Below are 23,419 nucleotides of genomic sequence, written 5' to 3' on the forward strand. Positions count from 1 at the left end.
TCTACCCAGTCTGTGCTATTTTATTTTACATATGTATTTTTTATATTAATTATTTAAATGGCTATAAATCACGCATATTATATTATAAAATAAAATACAGCGACTACTACCGATATGCTTTTCATACGCGGTGGATTAGACAGAGACTTAAGAACAAAAAAATTTTTTTTTCTAAAGAGAAGTGCATCACAAAATTGGGCAAAGGAGAGGACAGACCAAGTATGGGAGTATAGTATATATATTCATTGTCAAAAAGATTAAGATAACTAGAAAAGAATTTTAATTGTTATTTTAGCTGAAAGCATATTGCATGTTAATTCAATTTTATTCGCCAATGTATAAATGCTTGGAAAATACACAAATGCATCATCGAACCTTCTTCGTACGTGGAAACACGTCTCTTGCTCTTCAATTTCAGCGCCAAAGATTCAACATCTGTTTCCTCATATGAATATTTCCTATCACGGTTTAAATGTACTTTGACATCATTTTCTTCAATTTCTTCTACAGTATATGGTGTTTTTTGTTTCTTTTTCTTTCGTTTCAATGGTATACTCATTTCGTTAATATCAAGCTCTTCGACGCTATATCCTTCTTTACTTTCCTCTTCTGATTTATCAATGATCTCTTCGATAACTGGCCCAGAATCATCTTCAATTTCTTGAATAATTTTAATTGTTTCTTCTCCAGTTTCCTCGGAATATGTAAGCGGACGTCTCTTTGGCTTTAAACGGACCTTACCGGACATGGAAATATCTTCTTCTTCATATGTATTTAATGATATTTTAAACTCTTGTTCTACATCTTCTTTTGTTTTTGTAGAACGTGGTCTAAACGTCACATTTTCAACTTCGGTAACTTCCTTGATATCTGGTCTAGGTTTCTTTTTCGGTCGTAATTTACGTAAAGTAACATCTTCATAAATTTCTTCAATTGGTTTCGGTGCTTTTTTTGGTGGTTTGCGTTTTAATGTAAATTCTTCAATTACTTCCTTAGGTTCTTCTATCTCTTCGAATTTTTGTATAGTTAATTCCTCCACAATCACATCTTCATTCGTTAGCACTGGTTTCTTTTTCTTTAATAATATATCCGTAGATGTGTCTGTAATTTCTTCTTGTTTTTGCTTTTCCTCTACGGGTTTAGCAATAGTCACTTCTGATATTTCTTCCGGTACGGTAATCTTTTGTTTTGGTTTCGATTTAAAAGTAACTTCTTCAACAATATCTTCTTTCTTCTTTTCTATAACAGATTTTTTAATTGTAACTTCGTCCGCGACTTCTTCTTTGAAAGATTTCTTTTTCGGTTTCTTTATTGCCACTTTCTCAGAAACTTCTTCCGGTTCTTCTTCCTTCGGAACGAGTTTCTTTATAGTTATTTCGGCAGTGGTTTCCTCTGTGACGAGTTTTTTCTTCGGTTTCTTTTTTAATGTGACTTCCTCTGTTATTTCTTCTACCTCTTCTTTTCTCTTTTCAACGGCTGGTTTTTTAATCGTCACTTCAGCTGCAACTTCCTCTTTGATAGGTTCCTTTTTAGGTTTCTTTATTGCCACTTTCTCAGAAACTTCTTCAGGTACTTGTTCTTCTTCCTTCGGAATGGATTTCTTTACAGTTATTTCGGCAGCGATTTCCTCTGTGACGGATTTTTTCTTTGGCTTTTTTTTTAATGTGACTTCCTCTGTTATTTCTTCTACCTCTTCTTTTCTCTCTTCAACGACTGGTTTTTTAATCGTCACTTCAGTTGCAGCTTCCTCTTTGATAGGTTCCTTTTTAGGTTTCTTTATTGTCACTTTCTCAGAAACTTCTTCAGGTACTTGTTCTTCTTCCTTCGGAATGGATTTCTTTACAGTTATTTCGGCAGCGATTTCCTCTGTGACGGATTTTTTCTTTGGCTTTTTTTTTAATGTGACTTCCTCTGCTATTTCTTCTACCTCTTCTTTTCTCTCTTCAACGACTGGTTTTTTAATCGTCACTTCAGTTGCAGCTTCCTCTTTGATAGGTTCCTTTTTAGGTTTCTTTATTGTCACTTTCTCATAAACTTCTTCCGGTACTTGTTCTTCTTCCTTCGGAACGGGTTTCTTTACAGTTATTTCGACAGCGGTTTCCCCTGTGACGGATTTTTTCTTTGGTTTCTTTTTTAATGTGACTTCTTCTGTGATTTCTTCTACCTCTTCGTTTCTCTCTTCAACGACTGGTTTTTTAATTGTCACTTCAGCCATAGTTTCCTCTTTGATAGGTACCTTTTTAGGTTTTTTTATTGCCAATTTTTCAGAAACTTCTTCTGGCACTTGCTCTTCTTCTTTTGGAACAGATTTCTTTACCGTTATTTCGGCAGCAATTTCCTCTGTGACGGATTTTTTCTTTGGTTTCTTCTTTAATGTGACTTCCTCTGTTATTTCTTCTACTTCTTCTTTTCTCTCTTCAACGACTGGTTTTTTAATCGTCACTTCATCCGCAATTTTCTCCTTGATAGATTCTGTTTTAGGTTTCTTTATTGCCACTTGCTCAGAAACTTGTTCTGATACTTGCTCTTCTTCTTTTGGAATAGGTTTTCTTGCAGTAATTTTTGCAGCAGTTTCTTCTTTAACTGTCTTTTTCTTTGGTTTCTGTTTCAATATAACTTCTTCTGTATCTTCTTTGGGTATTGTTGGAATAACATATTTTTCCTTGGTTGGATATTCTTCTATACCCTCTTCTTCGGGTTTATCTTTTTTCCAGCCTTTCAGAGTTATTGTTTCAGGTTCATCTTCCGGTTTTTCTGAAGTTGGTAATCGGAATTTGACTTTAGGTTCTTCTTCAGGCTCTTGTGGCTTTGGTATTCCTTTTATTAATGGAATTTGTTCAATATCTTGCTCAGGTTGCTTTTTCTTAGGTCTTTCATATGGTTTCGAAATAGGTTCAGATTCTGGTTTTTTTATTATTTCGATATCTTCAGGTATATATTTTTCAATTTCTGGTCTATCAAATTCTAGTGGTTTAAATTCATCATAAGAGAGCGTTTCTTTAGGTTTTTCTTCTTTTTTCTGATGCACTTCTTCTACAGATTTTTTCTTTGTTGGTTTCTCTTTAGTTTCTATTAATTCTTCCGGTTTCTTTTCCAGTATTTTCTTTAGCTTAACTTCTTCCGTCACAATTTTAGGTTCTTGTTTTATTTCACCTTTTCCAACAATAAGTTTTTGCGGTTCTTCAGGTGTTTTTTCCGGCTTTTTAGGTGTTCGTTCGTAAATAGATTTATCGTCTATTTTTTCTAGTGGCACTTTCTTCAATTCTTCAAACTCTTTATCCAATTTTTCTAATTCAGTTAATTCTTTCTTTGGCATTTTTGGTTTCTTATATTTTTTCTTTAAAATCTGTAAAGCTTCTTCTGCATTTCTAGACAAAATACCATTTTGTACTATATTCTTTTCCATATACGTAATTTTTGGTATTTGTATTTCTGGCGGATAATCACCAACAAATGTGATTCTGCTACGTAACATAATTTTAGGAAATATTGGTTCGCTAATTTCTTTTTTCTTAACAACTGTTACTTTTTTTAATTTAATTGTACCAAACTGAACGGTGTCTTGTAGTGGTTCCATATATTTTAATTTTGTAGGTTTGATTTCTTTTCTTTCAATCATTTGCGGAACCAATTTTTGCATAGTCTCAGGTAATGTTTTCTTTTCTTTTTTCTTTTTTGTTGGTTCCCATTGAATTTTTTCAGGCATTGGTTCTAATACAGGCCTTTCATATTCGGGTTCTATCCAATCGTCTATATCATCTTTTTTTACAGGCTTCTTTTTCTTTTTTTTGATAACTTTCTTTTCTTTCAATTCCTCGGTGATTTCGGGTTCAATAGATTTTTCTTTCACAATAGGGACAATTTCTTCTTTTGATTTCTTGACTTCCTTTATTTCTACGGGCTGCATTATCCTTACTTTTTCTAATTTTTCGTCAGGATGTTTTTCTTTTGGAATATCTTTAATTTTAGATTCCGAAGTTATCTCTGCCATTGTAATATCTACTTTATTTATTCTTGTTTCTTCTGTTTTAGGTTTCACTGGTATTATTTTTTCCGCTACTTTTTCTTTTTCTTTCTTGATTTCAATTATAGCAGACTTTGCTTTTTCCTTTTCAATTGTTTCACCATTTGGTATAGCTACAGTAACCTCAGTTATTTCGATACTTTCTACCGGTGCAATACTTGGTTTCACTTTCTTTTCAGAGAATGTTTCTTCTGTAGCAAGTTCTTCAGATATCGTTTCTGTCATCACTTCCGAAATGTCGATATTCTCCTGTAAAGTTACACTTTCTGTAGCTTTTTTCTTCTTAGGTTCTTTTAATTTTATTTTTTCTATTGATTCATCTGGGCGATCTTCTTTCATTTCCTTGGGTTTTTTCTTAATAAGGGGTGCCCTCTTTACGGGTACTTCTGTTAATTTTATATCTTGTTTTATCTCTTCTATGGACACAGCTTGTTCTTCTTGCGGTCTTTTATCTTTATCAAGTTTACTAGTTGCAATTTCAGAAATAATTTCGGTGGTCTGTATTTCTTTATTTGCAATTATTATCTTTTCCGCTTCTTTCTTTATGGGTTTATCTGAAATAAATTCTTCAACAATTTCTTCTTTGACTTGTTGTTTATTTATATGTATTGGTTTAATCTTTTTAGGGGCTTCCTGTACTGTAACTTCTTTTATCTTAATTTGTGATTCCACATCCTTAATTGGCAGTGCCGTTTCTTCTGTCGGTTTTATCTTCTCGAGAAATTCTTCAGTGCTTGAAATTGTTTCAGTTACTTTGAGTTCTTCTTTTGTTATAATAATCGATTGTATCTGTTCTTCTTTTGGTTTCTCACTTATTATTTCTTTAGTAATCTCGGTTGTTACTTCTTCCTGAATAGGAATCGTGCTCGTTTCTTCCATTGAAACTTTCTTCAAAACATCTTTTTCTTCTTTATTTTTGCATACTACAGCTTTTTTTAGTTTAGTTTTATCTTCTGTGATTTTGGAAATGGATGATTCAGTTAAGATCTGCGTTACTTCAATACTCTCTTTTGGAGATAATATAGTTCGAGCTTGTTCTTTTTTCGGTTTTTCTATAAGAATTTCTTCAACAATTTCTTCTGGCGCATTATCATCATAAGTTTCCGCCTTTTTTCGTTTAATAATTTTTTTTGTTGGCGTTTCAACTATTTCAATCATTTTTTCTTTTTCTATTATTTCAGTTTCCTCAGCTGGTTTCTGCACAACTTCCTCAATAATTTGTTTGTTGTGATCATCTATTGCCAATTTTTTCTTTTTAATAATTTTCGTTGTAGGTGTTTTAATAGTTTCTATTATTTCTTCTCCGATATCCACTTTTTTCTCTGGCATCTTAACAGCTGCTTCATGTACTTTTGGCTCTGTGACTAAAACTGTTTCCTGTTTATCTTCTATAATAGTTTTAGCTTTTTCTTTCTTTGGTTTGTCCATTACGATATCCTCTAAAGCTTCTTCAAGAACATCTTCAGCTCCGGTCAAGTGCTTTTTCTTCTTAATTATTTTTTTAACTGGTTTTTTATTAATGTCGCTTTTATCCTCCGATTTTATAGTCAATTCCTCAATAATCTCAATTTGTTCATCTTTTTTCTTTGGTTGTTTCTTCGTTTTAATAATTTTGTGCATCGGTGTTTCCACGCTTTTCTCTATGTCAACAATAGATAATTCCTCTTTTTCTTCTGGCACTTCTTTGATGCCTACTCTCATTATTTTCACCAATTCTTCTTCTTCTAACAAAAGTCGAACTTTTCCTTTCTCTGCTGTTTCTGTCACTATTTCTTCTACAATTTCTTCTGGCATTTCATACTGTGCTTCTTGTTGCTGTAAAAGTATAATAATATAATATATATCATACTATATTAAAGTAAATTTATATTTTGGCTTACCTGATATATCGGTTTTCTCGGAGTATCTGCAAAATAAAAAAATATATGAAATTTGACTAAACTTGTTTGAAAACAAATAATATAAATAAGTATATCTTAACATACAAAAAATTATGTTACTGTATATGCTACAATATGTTAATGTACATCAACGTAAAAGATTAATAATTAATAATAGTTTTGTTATATATTTTATGTCAGTAAAAAATTTGTTCAAATATTCAATATAACAAATATATAAAATTATCAACCTAGACATAGGTAGATTAAATATAACAATAAGCAGAAAAGCTTACCTTTCAGCATTATTTCATTATCTAAATGTTTAAACAAACTTTTATGTTTGAGTTTGTTGTGTATTTCCGGTGTAGTGTTTGCGTGAAGAAGAATTGTGGTTCCTACCGCCTGGTGATTTTTTAGAGAATCCTCTGTAATCGTTTTCACACTCACAGGAGACTGTTCTTTTTCTATAACTTCAACTTTTTCTGTTACTTGCTGTTCTTGTCCCATATGTTTAATAATTTTCTTTCCTTTCGCTACTTCCGCGGTCATTGTAACTTGTTCTCTTATCTCTTCCTCTTCACTAGGCTTGAAAATTTTAGACTGTGGCAGCGGCAACACGGTTTCTTCAAGAATTTCTTCCAGAGGACCCTCCGTTATCGTTGTCACAGGAGACTGCCCCCTTTCTTCCACTGTAACTTCTTCCGTTACTTGCTGCTTTTGTCCCTTACGTTTGATAATTTTCTTTTTTGTAATTTTCTTTGGTTTTTTCCCCTCCACTACTTCCTCGGTCATTGTAACTTGTTCTCTTATCTCTTCCTCTTCACTAGGCTTGATAATTTCAGGCTGTGGAAGAGGCAACACGGTTTCTTCGACAATTTCCTCCAGCGGACCCTCCGTTATCGTTGTCACAGGAGACAGCCCCTTTTCTTCCACAGTAACTTCTTCCGTTACTTGCTGTTTTTGTCCTTTACGTTTAATAATTTTCTTCTTTGTAATTTTCTTTGGTTTCTTCCCCTCCACTATATCCTCGGTCACTGTAACTTGTTCTCTTATCTCTTCCTCTTCATTAGGCTTGATAATTTCAGGCTGTGGAAGAGGCAACACGGTTTCTTCGACAATTTCCTCCAGAGGACCCTCCGTTATCGTTGTCACAGGAGATTGTCCCTTTTCTTCCACTGTAACTTCTTCCGTTACTTGCTGCTTTTGACCTTTACGTTTTATAATTTTCTTTCTTGTAATTTTCTTTGGTTTCTTCCCCTCCACTACTTCCTCGGTTATTGTAACTTGTTCTCTTATTTGTTCCTCCTCAATAGGTTTGGCAAATTCATGCTGTGGCAGCGGTAACACGGTTTCTTCGACAATTTCCTCCAGAGGACCCTCCGTTATCGTTGTCACAGGAGACTGCCCCTTTTCTTCCACAGTAACTTCTTCCGTTACTTGCTGCTTTTGTCCTTTACATTTAATAATTTTCTTCTTTGTAATTTTCTTTGGTTTCTTCCCTTCTACTACCTCCTCGGTTATTGTAACTTGTTCTCTTATTTGTTCCTCCTCAATAGGTTTGGCAAATTCATGTTGTGGCAGCGGTAACACGGTTTCTTGGACAATTTCCTCCAGAGGACTCTCCGTTATCGTTGTCACAGGAGACTGCCCCTTTTCTTCCACAGTAACTTCTTCCGTTACTTGCTGCTTTTGTCCTTTACGTTTGATAATTTTCTTCCTTGTAATTTTCTTTGGTTTCTTCCCTTCTACTACTTCCTCGGTTATTGTAACTTGTTCTCTTATTTGTTCCTTCTCAATAGGTTTGGCAAATTCATGCTGTGGCAGCGGTAACATGGTTTCTTCGACAATTTCCTCCAGAGGACCCTCCGTTATCGTTGTCACAGGAGACTGCCCCTTTTCTTCCACAGTTACTTCTTCCGTTACTTGCTGCTTTTGACCTTTACGTTTTATAATTTTCTTTCTTGTAATTTTCTTTGGTTTCTTCCCTTCTATTACTTCCTCGGTTATTGTAACTTGTTCTTTTATCTCTTCCTCTTCACTAGGCTTGATAATTTCAGGCTGTGGAAAAGGCAACACGGTTTCTTCGACAATTTCCTCCAGAGGACCCTCCGTTATCGTTGTCACAGGAGAGTGCCCCTTTTCTTCCACAGTAACTTCTTCCGTTACTTGCTGCTTTTGTCCTTTACGTTTGATAATTTTCTTCTTTGTAATTTTCTTTGGTTTCTTCCCTTCTACTACTTCCTCGGTTATTGTAACTTGTTCTCTTATTTGTTCATCCTCAATAGGTTTGGCAAATTCATGCTGTGGCAGCGGTAACACGGTTTCATCGACAATTTCCTCCAGAGGACCCTCCGTTATCGTTGTCACAGGAGACTGCTCCTTTTCTTCCACAGTAACTTCTTCCGTTACTTGCTGCTTTTGTCCTTTACGTTTGATAATTTTCTTCCTTGTAATTTTCTTCGGTTTCTTCCCTTCTACTACTTCCTCGGTTATTGTAACTTGTTCTCTTATTTGTTCCTCCTCAATAGGTTTGGCAAATTCATGCTGTGGCAGCGGTAACACGGTTTCTTCGACAATTTCCTCCAGAGGACCCTCCGTTATCGTTGTCACAGGAGACTGCCCCTTTTCTTCCACAGTTACTTCTTCCGTTACTTGCTGCTTTTGACCTTTACGTTTTATAATTTTCTTTCTTGTAATTTTTTTTGGTTTCTTCCCTTCTATTACTTCCTCGGTTATTGTAACTTGTTCTTTTATCTCTTCCTCTTCACTAGGCTTGATAATTTCAGGCTGTGGAAAAGGCAACACGGTTTCTTCGATAATTTCCTCCAGAGGACCCTCCGTTATCGTTGTCACAGGAGATTGTCCCTTTTCTTCCACAGTAACTTCTTCCGTTACTTGCTGCTTTTGTCCTTTACGTTTGATAATTTTCTTCTTTGTAATTTTCTTTGGTTTCTCCCCTTCTACTACTTCCTCGGTTATTGTAACTTGTTCTCTTATTTGTTCCTCCTCAATAGGTTTGGCAAATTCATGCTGTGGCAGCGGTAACACGGTTTCTTCGACAATTTCCTCCAGAGGACCCTCCGTTATCGTTGTCACAGGAGACTGCCCCTTTTCTTCCACAGTAACTTCTTCCGTTACTTGCTGCTTTTGTCCTTTACGTTTGATAATTTTCTTCTTTGTGATTTTCTTTGGTTTCTCCCCTTCTACTACTTCCTCGGTTATTGTAACTTGTTCTCTTATTTGTTCCTCCTCAATAGGTTTGGCAAATTCATGCTGTGGCAGCGGTAACACGGTTTCTTCGACAATTTCCTCCAGAGGACCCTCCGTTATCGTTGTCACAGGAGACTGCCCCTTTTCTTCCACAGTAACTTCTTCCGTTACTTGCTGCTTTTGTCCTTTACGTTTGATAATTTTCTTCTTTGTAATTTTCTTTGGTTTCTTCCCTTCTACTACTTCCTCCGTTATTGTAACTTGTTCTCTTATTTGTTCCTCTTCAATAGGTTTGGCAAATTCATGCTGTGGCAGCGGTAACACGGTTTCTTCGACAATTTCCTCCAGAGGACCCTCCGTTATCGTTGTCACAGGAGACTGCCCCTTTTCTTCCACAGTAACTTCTTCCGTTACTTGCTGCTTTTGTCCTTTACGTTTGATAATTTTCTTTGTAATTTTCTTTGGTTTCTTCCCTTCTACTACTTCCTCCGTTATTGTAACTTGTTCTCTTATTTGTTCCTCTTCAATAGGTTTGGCAAATTCATGCTGTGGCAGCGGTAACACGGTTTCTTCGACAATTTCCTCCAGAGGACCCTCCGTTATCGTTGTCACAGGAGACTGCCCCTTTTCTTCCACAGTAACTTCTTCCGTTACTTGCTGCTTTTGACCTTTACGTTTTATAATTTTCTTCTTTGTAATTTTCTTTGGTTTCTTCTCTTCTACTACTTCCTCCGTTATTGTAACTTGTTCTCTTATTTGTTCCTCTTCAATAGGTTTGGCAAATTCATGCTGTGGCAGCGGTAACACGGTTTCTTCGACAATTTCCTCCAGAGGACCCTCCGTTATCGTTGTCACAGGAGACTGCCCCTTTTCTTCCACAGTAACTTCTTCCGTTACTTGCTGCTTTTGTCCTTTACGTTTAATAATTTTCTTCTTTGTAATTTTCTTTGGTTTCTTCCCTTCTACTACTTCCTCCGTTATTGTAACTTGTTCTCTTATTTGTTCCTCTTCAATAGGTTTGGCAAATTCATGCTGTGGCAGCGGTAACACGGTTTCTTCGACAATTTCCTCCAGAGGACCCTCCGTTATCGTTGTCACAGGAGACTGCCCCTTTTCTTCCACAGTAACTTCTTCCGTTACTTGCTGCTTTTGACCTTTACGTTTTATAATTTTTTTTCTTGTAATTTTCTTTGGTTTCTTCCCTTCTACTACTTCCTCGGTTATTGTAACTTGTTCTCTTATTTGTTCCTCCTCAATAGGTTTGGCAAATTCATGCTGTGGCAGCGGTAACACGGTTTCTTCGACAATTTCCTCCAGAGGACCCTCCGTTATCGTTGTCACAGGAGACTGCCCCTTTTCTTCCACAGTAACTTCTTCCGTTACTTGCTGCTTTTGTCCTTTACGTTTGATAATTTTCTTCTTTGTAATTTTCTTTGGTTTCTTCCCTTCTACTACTTCCTCGGTTATTGTAACTTGTTCTCTTATTTGTTCCTCCTCAATAGGTTTGGCAAATTCATGCTGTGGCAGCGGTAACACGGTTTCTTCGACAATTTCCTCCAGAGGACCCTCCGTTATCGTTGTCACAGGAGACTGCCCCTTTTCTTCCACAGTAACTTCTTCCGTTACTTGCTGCTTTTGTCCTTTACGTTTAATAATTTTCTTCTTTGTAATTTTCTTTGGTTTCTTCCCCTCCACTATATCCTCGGTCACTGTAACTTGTTCTCTTATCTCTTCCTCTTCATTAGGCTTGATAATTTCAGGCTGTGGAAGAGGCAACACGGTTTCTTCGACAATTTCCTCCAGAGGACCCTCCGTTATCGTTGTCACAGGAGATTGTCCCTTTTCTTCCACTGTAACTTCTTCCGTTACTTGCTGCTTTTGACCTTTACGTTTTATAATTTTCTTTCTTGTAATTTTCTTTGGTTTCTTCCCCTCCACTACTTCCTCGGTTATTGTAACTTGTTCTCTTATTTGTTCCTCCTCAATAGGTTTGGCAAATTCATGCTGTAGCAGCGGTAACACGGTTTCTTCGACAATTTCCTCCAGAGGAACCTCCGTTATCGTTGTCACAGGAGACTGCCCCTTTTCTTCCACAGTAACTTCTTCCGTTACTTGCTGCTTTTGACCTTTACGTTTTATAATTTTCTTTCTTGTAATTTTCTTTGGTTTCTTCCCTTCTACTACTTCCTCGGTTATTGTAACTTGTTCTCTTATCTCTTCCTCTTCACTAGGCTTGATAATTTCAGGCTGTGGGAAAGGCAATACAGTTTTTTCAATAATTTCCTGTGAAAGGCTTTCTGTAATTTTTGTTACAGGAGCTTGTTCTGTTTCTTTCTTTTGATCTTTTATTGTTATCTGATGCTTTTCTTTTACTTGCGTTGGTTCTAATTGTTTTTGTGATATTTCTTCTAATTCTTCAATTTTTGTTGGGCTTATTTCTTCTATTCCGTTCATTTCTGTTACTTCTTCAATATGTATAAACTGCTTTTTTGGTATTGATGGTATTTGCGATTTTATATTTTCAAGTTCCTCTTCGATTACAATAACTTTTTCATCAGATTTAGCTCTTGGTTTCTTTTTTCTAATTGTCGTTTTCTTCGTTTTTACTGCTGCGGTTTCATTGTCTTTACTACCACGTCTAAATTTAGTAGTGTATTCCTCAGTTATTTCAGTGTCGGAGTCGGTCGATGGTTGTGTTTTTTCGTGTTTTGTAATGTGTTGTGTAATTGTGATATGATGTTGTTGGGCTGTTGCTGCAGTGATTTCTGAAATGTATACAGAACAATTGTGGCATGACTAAACTGTTGTGTATTCAGTGAATCTGTTTGCGTTATTTACATCAAAAAGTTTGACTAATACTCAGCGTCTTAGTAATTTGAAATCAAACATCTTTGTAACTATTTAATATTATTTATCACTCGAATGTCGAGGATAGCTTACCTCGTTTCAAGTATGGTAGAATTAAACATGATACGGGAGTACACATTTTTTTTATTTAAATGTGAATTTTGTATGTGGTTCAATTTTATTGTAAATATCGATTATGTTTGACTTTGTGTCTAATTGGGTGCTGCACTTACCTGAGACAGTTTTTATCATATTACGTTGTTGATTGTAAATTTATTAATCTAATTTTAAGTAATTATCAAAAATCGATAATTCTGTTAAAATTGTTTTTTAGAATGTTAATAAATCTAATCTAATCTGTCAGATTTGTTCATCATGTCGCATCGAGTCGAGTTTCTTTAAACGTCGCGTCTCATTTGTGTTAAAAATAATCATGTTATCTTTAGAAGAACAATACTCACCCTTAATTTTTTCCAAATAGTCAGCTTCGATAGATGTGCTCGCTAACTTTACTATTGGTATTATGGGTTCGGGCAGATTTGTTTCAATTTCAGCAGCGTGTTGTAATTCGGTAACAATCACACTCTGTTTCTCGTCTTTTATTCCGTGAGCTAGTTTACTTTCTGGTTTCGTGATAATAAATTCAGATACTACGTTTTCCGGAAGAATTTCGGTTTTTAGAGCAACCTTTCGCTCAATTATATCAGCTTGTGCGCTTGCTTCTTTGGCCATACCTTTTACAACTTCTTTTGATTCTTTCTCTGTAGCGGTTACTTGAATAACTTCGACACTTTCAGAAACGCGGAATGAAATTTCGGCCGTTGCGCTTGATGCCTCTTTGTCGAGGATAAGCGATTGTTCACTTTCATGAGGAATTGATTCCATCTGTTGTATACTCTCAAACGGTATTTGTCCTGGTATTATTTTCTTTACTTCCGGCTTAGCGAACTGTTTTATATCTTCTGTTGTTGATGAAGCAATTACTTGAGACTTCTCAGCAACGCGCATACCTAGCATGCTTTGCTCGGCTATTTGTTTAGCTGGTTCTTCCAATTCCCTCATAATTTCCTTTGTTTCCTTTTCTGTTGCGGTTATTTGAGTAACTTCAACAGCTTCGGAAACGCAAAATGAAACTCCAACCATTGTACTGGGTGCTTCTTTGTCGAAGACAAACGAGCCTTCGCTTTCATGAGGAATCGGCTCCATTTGTTGTATACTTTCGAACGGTATTTGTTCTGGTGTTATTTTCTTCATCTCAGGTTTAGCAGACTCCATTATCTTTTTTGTTGTTGATGATGTAATCACTTGAGATTTTTCGGCAACGTGCATACTCAGCATGCTCGGTTCGGCTACCTGTTTAGTTAATTCTGCTATATGTTTAACGACATCCTTTGCTTCCTTTTCCGTCGCGGTTACTTGAATAACTTCGACACTTTCAGAAACGCGGAATGAAACATCAGCTGTTGTACTTGGAGCATCTTTATCAAGAACAAGCAATCGTTCACTTTCATGAGGAATCGATTCGATTTGTTGTATACTCTCAAACGGTATTTGCTGCGGTGTTATTTTTTTTACTTCCGGTTTAGTAGATTCTTTTATCTCTTCCGTTATTGACGATGCAACCACTTGAGACTTTTCGGCAACATGCATACCTAGCATACTTGGTTCAGCTATCTGTTCAGTTAATTCTGCCATACCTTTTACGACATCCTTTGCTTCCTTTTCCGTCGCGGTTACTTGAATAACTTCGACACTTTCAGAAACGCGGAATGAAACATCAGCCGTTGTACTTGGAGCATCTTTATCAAGAACAAGCAATCGTTCACTTTCATGAGGAATCGATTCGATTTGTTGTATACTCTCAAACGGTATTTGCTGCGGTGTTATTTTTTTTACTTCCAGTTTAGTAGATTCTTTTATCTCTTCCGTTATTGACGATGCAACCACTTGAGACTTTTCGGCAACATGCATACCTAGCATACTTGGTTCAGCTATCTGTTCAGTTAATTCTGCCATACCTTTTACGACATCCTTTGCTTCCTTTTCCGTCGCGGTTACTTGAATAACTTCGACACTTTCAGAAACGCGGAATGAAACATCAGCCGTTGTACTTGGAGCATCTTTATCAAGAACAAGCAATCGTTCGCTTTCATGAGGAATCGATTCTATTTGTTGTATACTCTCAAACGGTATTTGTTCCGGCGTTATTTTCTTCATCTCAGGTTTAGCAGATTCTATTATTTCCTCCGTTATTGACGATGTAACTACTTGGGACTTTTCGGCAACGCGCATTCCCAGCATGCTTGGTTCAGCTATTTGTTTAGTTAATTCTAGATTTTTTGTCTCTTTTGTTTCCTTTTCTGTTGTAGTTACTTGGATAACTTCAACACCTTCAGAAACACGAAATGAAATTTCAGCCGTTGTAGTTGGTGCTTCTTTATCAAGGATAAGCGATCGTTCACTTTCATGAAGAATCGATTCCATCTGTTGTATGCTTTCAAACGTTATATGTTCCGGTATTATTTTCTTTGTTTCTGGTTTAGCAGACTTCATTATCTCCTCCGTTGTTGACGATGTAACTACTTGAGATTTTTCGGCAACGCGCATACTTGACATGCTCTGCTCAGCTATTTGTTTAACAGGTTCTTCCGGAGTTAATAAACCTTTCTCCGTTTCATTGTAAGCCACTTCAGAGATTGATAATGACATCAATTCTTCTAAATTTGGTTTACCTCTATGTATCTCAGAAATTTCTGATTTTGCAAGTTCTTCAACATTGCTCACTGTTAAAATTTCTGAAGTTTTTGCGACTTCTATACTAGATACTTTTGGCAGAGCTGTATGTTCTTTTGGAGTCTCTTGGCTTGGCAATTCTTGTTCTGTTTCCGTAGAAATTACTTCGGACACAGTAATAAAATTCATCTCTTCGATATTTGGTTTTCCTTTTTGGCTATTTTTTTTCTTTACTTCGGGTATTTGTTCAACGCTCGCGGCAGTTACAATTTCGATTTTCTGAGCTATTTCCCTTCCTGAGAGACACGGTGCGGCTTTTTTCTCATCTAACTTTTCCGGGCTCGGCAATTGCGCTTCTGTTTCGGTAGATATTACTTGGGAAACCATTATTGATGATAATTCGTCCAAGTATGGTTTACCTTTTTGTTCTTCTGGACTTTTGGGTCTCGAAAATTCTTCAACATTCGTAACAGTGAGCACTTGAGAAGTTTCGGCAATTTCTCTGCCAGATATCATAGGCAGTGCCGTAAATACAATAGGTGCGTCAGAACTCTGAAATATTCTTTCAGTTTCATGAGATAATACCTGAGATACAGTCAATGAGGATAATTCTTCCACTTTAAACTCTCCTTTACGCTCATCAGGTGTTACTTGTTTTAAAAGTTCTTCTACGCTCATCATCGTTAAAATTTGACTTGTTTCGGCTGCATCTCTACCAAATAAATTGGCTTGCGCAATCTTTTCTGTGGGCACTTCCGGACTAGGCAACAAAGCTTCCGCTTCATTAGAAACAGTTTGCATTATATTCAAGGATAATAATTCCTCGAGATTCGGTTTTCCCTTTTGTATCTCGGGCTTCTGAATTTCAACAAATTCATCTACATTTGACACAGTTGTTACTTCCGTAGTCTCGGGTACATCTCGACCATATAGACTTGTTTGCGCCGTTCTCTCGGTTGGTATTATGGGAGTAGTAAGGATATTTTCAGTTTCCTGTGATTCTATTTGTGAAACTGTTAAGGACGTAAGTTCTTCAATACTAGGCTTACCTCGCTGTTTTTCAATTTCTTTTTTAGAGACAAATTCTTCGGTGCTGGCCATTGTCATGACCAATGTAGTTTCTGCAATATCTCTACCAATCAAATTTGGTCGAGCTATTTTCTCCGCAGGAAGCTTAGCACTAACTAACGTTTCTTCTATTTCATTAGAAATTACTTGTGAAATAGTCAGCGAAGTTAATTCATCCACTTGTCGTTTGCCTTTCTGCTTTTCTGGTGTTTCTATAGCGAGGTCGTCAGTCTCAGACAACGCTGTTATCTGACTTATTTCGGCAATTTCTCTACCAGAAACGATAAAATCAGCCTTACGATCTTTTGGAGTAGCTTTGTTAATTAGAACATTTTCAACTTCATTGGAAATGATTTCAGAGACAGTCACGGATAATAATTCTTCAAGTTCTGGTTTACCTTTTTCTTCATTTAATTTAGCAGCTTTTGCAAGATCTTCAGTCGTGCTCGCTGTAATTATTTGAAAAGTTTCCGCAGCTTCTCTACCAATTAAGTTTGGTTGCGCCTGTCGTTGTTTTGGTGCGACAGTTTCAGGTAAAACATCCTCGATTTCATTAGAAGCTATTTCAGTAATTACAACTGTAGTAAGGCTTTCGAATTGCGGCTTCCCTTTCTGTTCCTCGGGTTTAAGTTTGCTCTTAAATATGTCTTCTTTTTCGACTGGCATTGTTTCAGACCTCACTACTGTTTCTATCGTAGTTTGAATTATGGTTGCTTGAGAAGAAAGTGGTTTTTTCTCGCAAAGTTCTTGAGTACTTTGTATACTCTCCACGAAAGAACCTTCGATAGTTTGGAATAGATCGATGTCAGGCGTAGCTTTGATTTCATTTCGTTTTGAAATGACATCTAACGTTTGTTCCTTATCCTCAATAATTGTTTCTGAAACTTGCAATGATTTTACCTCCGATATATCAATGCTCGCTTTTTGCATCGCAGGTTTGAAAAAGTTTTCGAAGGTCTTCTCACTTTCTTCGACAAGATTTTCGTTGACAATGATGCTTTCAAATGTGTCTTGGGTCGGCGCAGCCACTTGAGGTGCTAAAATACGATCAGAAATTTGTTCAGGTACATCAACTCGTGATTCCACCATCACAGTTTCTATGGTATCGCATTCAGTGACGATAGTGCGGACAGCTGCTTGCGACATTTCGTGTCTCTTCTCCTCTAATGATGCTTCAACTTCGCCGGATGTTACTTCCGTAATAAATACGCCATGATCCTCTTCAAATGTTGGCACAGCTGTGCTTGATATTGTCTTCGAATATTTATCAAAGATACCTTCACTTTCGGCACTTGGAACATCTTCAATGACGATAGGCTGTAATGTATCTTGCTGTGGATGAGCTTCCACTAAAATCTTCTCGAAAGGTTTAACTAAACCGGTATTTTGCTCGACAAAGACTTGAGCTTTTTGAGCAATATCCATACCAAACTTTGTTAATTTTACTTTAGCTGTACTCTCTTCATATTTCGGAATTTTCATTGTGCCTTCTTTGTCTTGCGTTACGACATGAGCCACGGTAATACTTTTTCCTTCTACAAAGCTAACATCGGCACTACGTTTATCTGGTTTGAATTTGTCGATAAATATTGTACCTTGTTCCTGAGAAACCGTTTCGCTAATATCAATACTTTCTAAGGTAGATTGCGTTTGATGTGCCTCATATGTAATCGGTTTGAATGCTGCAGGCAATTCTCCGAGTCCTTCGCGTAAATTAATTTCTATTCGTTCGGCTATTTCTTTGCCTTCCATCAAAAGATTTGGTGCCTCTTGATGTAATTTTTTCGTGGTAAATTCTACTTCGACATCTTGGGTAATAGTAGATTCCGTAACAGCGACAAATCTATTTTCATCTAAAATGACATGCGCGCTCCTTTTTGTCAATGGTATTTCCTGAATCTTGTCCACTTCTCTCTCCATAGGAATTTGTTCGATCAACTGCACCGTCTCGAAAGGTTTCTGTCCGATTTGTGCGATTGCTCTTGTTGGTGCTGCAATCTCGCTCATTTCGCCTGTACTCAAATTAAGAATTATTTCAGATCTCTCGGCGACATTATGGCCAGGAATAATAATCGACAGCGCCGAGCGAGATCTATCTTCTTTTGTCGTTTTAAGGGGAGCTTCTTTGTCAGCCATTTTAATTTCTGTGACAGAAGTAACGCGCTTGCCTTCCTCCACAGACCAGTCTACTTTGTGTGATTCCGGTACAAATTTTCCTTCGAAAGATATTTCTTGATCTTGAATCATACCTTCGGTCACTAAGAGACTTTGGCATACTTCTTGTGTAGATGAGATCATTTTAACATCTGGTTTTTTTATCGTAACTTCTTCTACAGAATGTTCAATATCAATCGCAATTGTTTCAGCTATACCGTGGGTGGCATCAATTCCGAACGAAGCCGCGTGTTTATGCGGTTGCTCCTCAACAACATATGGCGATTCTTTGTCCGCAGTTGTTACATGCGCTATACACACGATCGCCTTACCTTCTTCCATGTCAATATTTACAGTTTTATTTTTTGGTATTAACGCCGGCACAAATTGCTCCTCTCCCTCTTGAACAACAAGCTGTGATTCCACTAGCGGATTAAAAACTATGTGATCTGGAATTGCAACAGCAGCTAATGGTGTTTCACTGATAGCAAACTCGCCAGTACTAAAATCAGGGACTTGCATCGTCGTTTCGGCAACGGCATAAGTTTCGATTAGTGTTTTCTCTGCTGTTTTTGGTTTCGGTGTTTTCTTTGGTTTATATTCCATTTCTTTGTCTTCCAAGATTACTGAAGATACTTGTACACTTTGTTCTAATATCATGGAAAAGTCAGCTTGAGCCATTGATGGTACTTTATCTTTACCGAGTACAGCCTCCGTTTCTGTTAGTTGCGTTTCTGTTTGTACCACTGCCTCTAACGGGATGCTCGAGAATGCGGCTAAAACAGAAGTTGGTTTTGTGTCTGTCAATTCTCCCATGCTAGAATCTGGAGTGACTTCGCTTTTCTCGGCGATTATGCGTCCAGTAAATTGAACGTCAGCTCTTTTTTCTGCAGGCCTTTCAGGAATTCGAAGAATATCTTCCTTTTCGGCTAGAGTTTCGGTAGACATAGTCGCGCTGATAATTTCATTGACAGATATTTGAGCCGTTCCCGTTTTGAAAGATTTATCCTTGAACTCTATCTCGGTTTCCGTTGCAACAGTTTCGCTTTGAACGATACTCTCAAACGGCAAACGTTCTACTTTTGCTGCTGCGCTCGCTGGTACTTCCACATCGAGATTTCCTGGATAAGTGGCTGGTGTAACTTCTGTGAGTTCGGCGATTTTATGAGCATCAAAGCTTGTAGTGACTTTTTCACCGGGAATATCTGGTTTCTTCAAGTATTCTCGCTCCTTGTCAGATGCAATTGTTTCAATTACCATTACGCTCGTTTCTTCTTCGAATGACACGTCGACTTTCTTTTTATCTGGCTTCACAAAATCAAGCATCGGCTGTTCCGAATCTCTGACTGATGTTTCGGATGCAACAATACTACGATGAGTAATGTGCTCGGTCGTAGCCATTGCGGAGATTGTCTCTTCGTGTTTCAATTCGCTGATGTTATCAGTCGCGGTTACCTCGGCAGCTTGCGCCACTGTATGAGCGGCAATATCGAATATAGCAGATTTAGATTCCGGTTTTTCCATTTCTGTGAGCACGCTCTCCTTGTCCTCCGCTGTAATAGATGAAACAACGAGACTTTCGCCTATTATAAATTCAATATTAGCTATTTTCTCTGGTGCTGACACATAAGGAAGAGATTTTTCGGTTTCTCTCGTCTGTATTTCTTCAGCGATAGCTGTCTCGAATGATAATAATGTCGTTTTAGGATGCACTTCCTGGGCAAACATGGTAGACAGCTCGGTTGGAGCAACGTTGCTAATAATCTCATATTTTGAGGCTATTTTTTGCGTTACCACATCGATTGTAGCTTCAGCGGTCTTTGGAGCCGGTTTCTCACCAAGTACCTCTTCTTTGTCTTCAGGATGCGTAATCGCAATTGTCAGACTTTCTCTTTCTTGCAAAGTAATGCCGATTTTTTTGGCATCGGGTTTTACGTCCGCTGTTAAAGGAGATTCTTTTTCGGATACCGATACTTCCATCTGCTGTACAACATCCAATCCACTCTGCAACTGATTGGCGCTCTCTTGGTTCGGTTTTTCTTCCTTCAAAGCGCTTATATTACTCGCAAGTATCATCTCCTGCGTCTGGGCTATCTCATGACCCCCGGTTATGTCTAATACAACCTTCCGTTTATCTGGTAACTTCTTCACTGACAATTCTTCCTCTTTTAATATGGTTGTTACCTCAGTAACTGTCAATTTTTCGGATCGGCTGCATACCTCGACCGCGGCGTTCTGTTTAATAGGACGCATATCTTCTTCCCTGATTCGTTCCGCTTCACCGACATTTGTCTCGGTTACTATTAATTCTTCCAGAGCCTCTTGCTGTAATGTCGCTTTGCTCGATTTTAGAAGATCGCTCTTTATTTTTCCGGCGCTCTGTTCTACTAAGATTTCTGCTTTTGATGCAACAGTGTGACCAATTATGGACGATTCGATTGTATGAGTCTCCGGTCCAACATCTGGCGTATAGATATTCTCGAGATCATTCGGAATTATTTCGAAAACACTAGCGCCAGGTTTTGTCTCCGTGAGTTCAATATTTGCTATCTTTCCTTTGGGCTTTGTGTCTGCTTTATAAATTTCTTCCTTCTCCGCAGTTTCTTGTACAGTAACGCTGACAGTTTCTATAGGAATGTGAGATGTGTATGCTTTTCCACACACAGGTTTGTCTTCTGCTAGATAATCTTCGGTCGGCGACTCTGTTCTCACTTGTTCACATACTGGAGCCACTTGCGTTGTATATTCAGTACTCGCAAACACACCTTTAACACTGGCTGTTTCAACATATTCGGTTTCCTTCTCGCTTGCAACGATCATAGTAGCATGTAAGCCTTCGATCTGATTCATCGAAACTACAGCAGTTCTAGTATCGGGATTCTTATCTTCTTCCGCCGGAGCTACATCTTCTGCTGTAACGGTCTCGTCAACAATTGTTTCCTGCAGACTGACGGCTTCAATTTTAGCCGTGGCGATCGATAAAGCTTCTTTCGTTACTTTACCTAAATTACTCTCTGGTTGAGTTTCCTGAACTTCGAGTGAGATCATTGGATGAGTAGGTACTGTTTTGCCGCGATACGATTCAGGCATCTCAAAAATTTTCAACTCGGTCTCTCTCTCTATAGAAGTAGTTTGCGATATTTCGATACCCCTGATTGCATCGTACACCATGTCGACCGTATGAGTTTCCGGTTTAACATCCTCCTCCATAGTAGCCTCTCGATCGTGAGCGAGCGTTTCGAATACAGTTTTCGCTTCCGTCAATTGAATAGATATAACACCGCTCTCCGAAATGTATTTGAGTGTATCTTTTAGATCTGCGGGATAATCTGCAGTTTGAACTTGAGATATCAAAATGTGTTCCTCCGGTCTAACCGACGTTTCCGCCAATGCTTCGAATGGTTTTTGATCGGCACTGTAGAATCCTTCAGATTCTTGAACAATCGTGTCTGTTATAGAACCAATTTCCAATGGCGATATCGATGTAATAGCCAATCTAGTAGCGGGCTTGTCCTCGGAATGATAGTCTCGCTCCTTTTCAGAAGTCAATGTCTCCGCTGTCACAGCCGATATAATTTCAACGATGTTGAAATCCGCCGTGATCTGTTTACTCTCTTCGATGGTTAAATCATCTTCTTTTTGTTGCGCATTGATTGTTGAAATCGTAACACCTTCCAAAAGAATGACGTTTGGCATAGCTTCGAAAGAATCTACCTTACGATCGGGAATGTATTCGCCTTCACGCTCCTGTACAAGATCGTGATGAATAACAGCAGTTTCGTTCCCGTATGAGATTCCGATCTGAACGGTTTGACTCGGCGGTAATCTACCTGGAATATACGTTCCTTCCTTTTCGGGTGCGTTCATCTCTTCAGTGACGCGTTGCTTTTGCGAAATCACCGTTTTGGTGGCGATTTCAGTGGGCACTATCAACTCCGGATAATATTTCCCTGGTTTATCCTCGGGACAAATTTCCTCTATTAGTATCGATTTCATCGCGTTAATATTAATTCGTGGTTTTGTAAGCATCGTTTTCTCAGGTTCCAACTTCTCTTCAATCAAACCTTCCTGTATTTCATAAACCGAGAGTCCTATCTGTGGTAAAATGGTATCCTCTGCCTTAACACCTAAGGGCGTCACGAAATCTTCAGTTGGTATTTCACTTTGGCTGATTATAGTCTCGCTGATAGTTGTAGCTTCCTGCACGGTAAATTGTACATCTGCCTTTTTACTCGTTTCCGATTGGGCCAGAGTTAAATTCGATACATCGTCGTCATGCGTTAATGTTTCACTGATGAGAAGACTTTCTTTCGTTATTATAGAAGGCATAGCTTCGTAAGAAACGGCTTTAAAAGTGTCCGAAAATTCCTTGGTAGATATCTGTGCAGTAGTTTCTGTGATAGAATATGGTTCAATCGACGAGATTGATATCGACGCTTTACGTTCGGCGGGCTTGATGCTCATTACTTCATCAATCTCTCTCTCGTGTACCGGCGTTGCCTGTTCTGTTAAAGCAATAACAGTGTCTAAAGTATATTTTGCTTTTTTCAATTCGGGTTTACCAGGTGCTTGCTCGATCGTATGATCTAAAGCTATTATTTGATTACGTTGACTAGACACATTCAAAGCAATAGATGGTACTGATTTATCCTTTATTACTTCAAATTCTTCTACTTCTTCCAGTTGTATTTCGTCTTTATCAATGTCTGATCTCTTTGGCATTAATATTTTTTTAACTTTTTTAATCATTTCTTCCTCTTCTTCTATGTCTATCTGCTTTTCTATGTCTTGCTTTTGCTTACGAATCAATCTGCCCTTTGTATCCCGTTCAAGTTCAATAATCTCTTCCTCGATTTCTTCTGTTTCCTTTTTTCTTTCCTTTTCAATCTCCTCGATCTCTTCAAATTTTACAATTTGAACCCCCTCTTCCCTATCTTGTGTTGTTTCTTCGATCTGATCCCTTGGTTTTCTATCTTTGCGTTTGCGCAGTGTTGTGTGTGCCTGCCGTGTGTCCTCGTATTCTGTGGAAAGTATGTGAGAATTTTGTGTCAGACGTGAGTGTTACGTGATGTTTTTCGATTCTTGCTTGTTCTCTCTCTCTCTCTCTCTCTCTCTCTCTCTCTCTCTCTCTCTCTGTCATGCAAGCGAAAAGATATACACATATGCATACATATTTCTCCACACATACTCTCTCTCTCTCTCTCTCTCTCTCTCTTTCTTTGAATCTCACATACTTCATGCTACGGTTAAAGAGCGCATGTTTGACGTACGAAATGAACAAGTTTGATAAACAAATAAGTGATAATTGTTTGAGTTTTCAGATATGTGTAAAATAAATGTGGAAATAATTTAGTAGAGTGTATAACATTATTAACATATCTTGATTATGCACTATACTCTTATGTCTCATATTGTTTTGTGTCTCGAATGAGGTATTTATAAAAATATACAACTTACATTTTAAATCACAATCGACGTAGCGCGAGTGAGCATTGCGAAG

The 23,419-nt window shown here is 37.6% G+C and overlaps 1 protein-coding gene across 5 annotated transcripts in view; it reads right to left on the reverse strand.

Moving 5' to 3' along the window:
- Sls (sallimus) overlaps positions 1–23,419 on the reverse strand; it is a 75,437-nt gene that overhangs the window by 8,984 nt on the left and 43,034 nt on the right. For 3 of the 5 annotated variants that reach the window (XM_070306165.1, XM_070305906.1, XM_070305993.1), the window contains 4 exons: positions 12,426–22,940; positions 6,201–11,882; positions 5,905–5,930; positions 376–5,839 (listed from right to left, as the gene is read on the reverse strand). In XM_070306165.1, the coding sequence (XP_070162266.1) occupies positions 376–5,839; positions 5,905–5,930; positions 6,201–11,882; positions 12,426–22,940 (21,687 nt within the window). The remainder of the gene's footprint in view (positions 1–375; positions 5,840–5,904; positions 5,931–6,200; positions 11,883–12,425; positions 22,941–23,419) is intronic. The other 2 variants (XM_070306079.1, XM_070306250.1) reach the window with 2 other exon arrangements.

Source organism: Polyergus mexicanus, unplaced genomic scaffold (assembly GCF_030449975.1).
Source record: "Polyergus mexicanus isolate NDT 795.1 unplaced genomic scaffold, iyPolMexi1.0 SCAF_1, whole genome shotgun sequence".
NCBI lineage: Eukaryota > Metazoa > Arthropoda > Insecta > Hymenoptera > Formicidae > Polyergus > Polyergus mexicanus.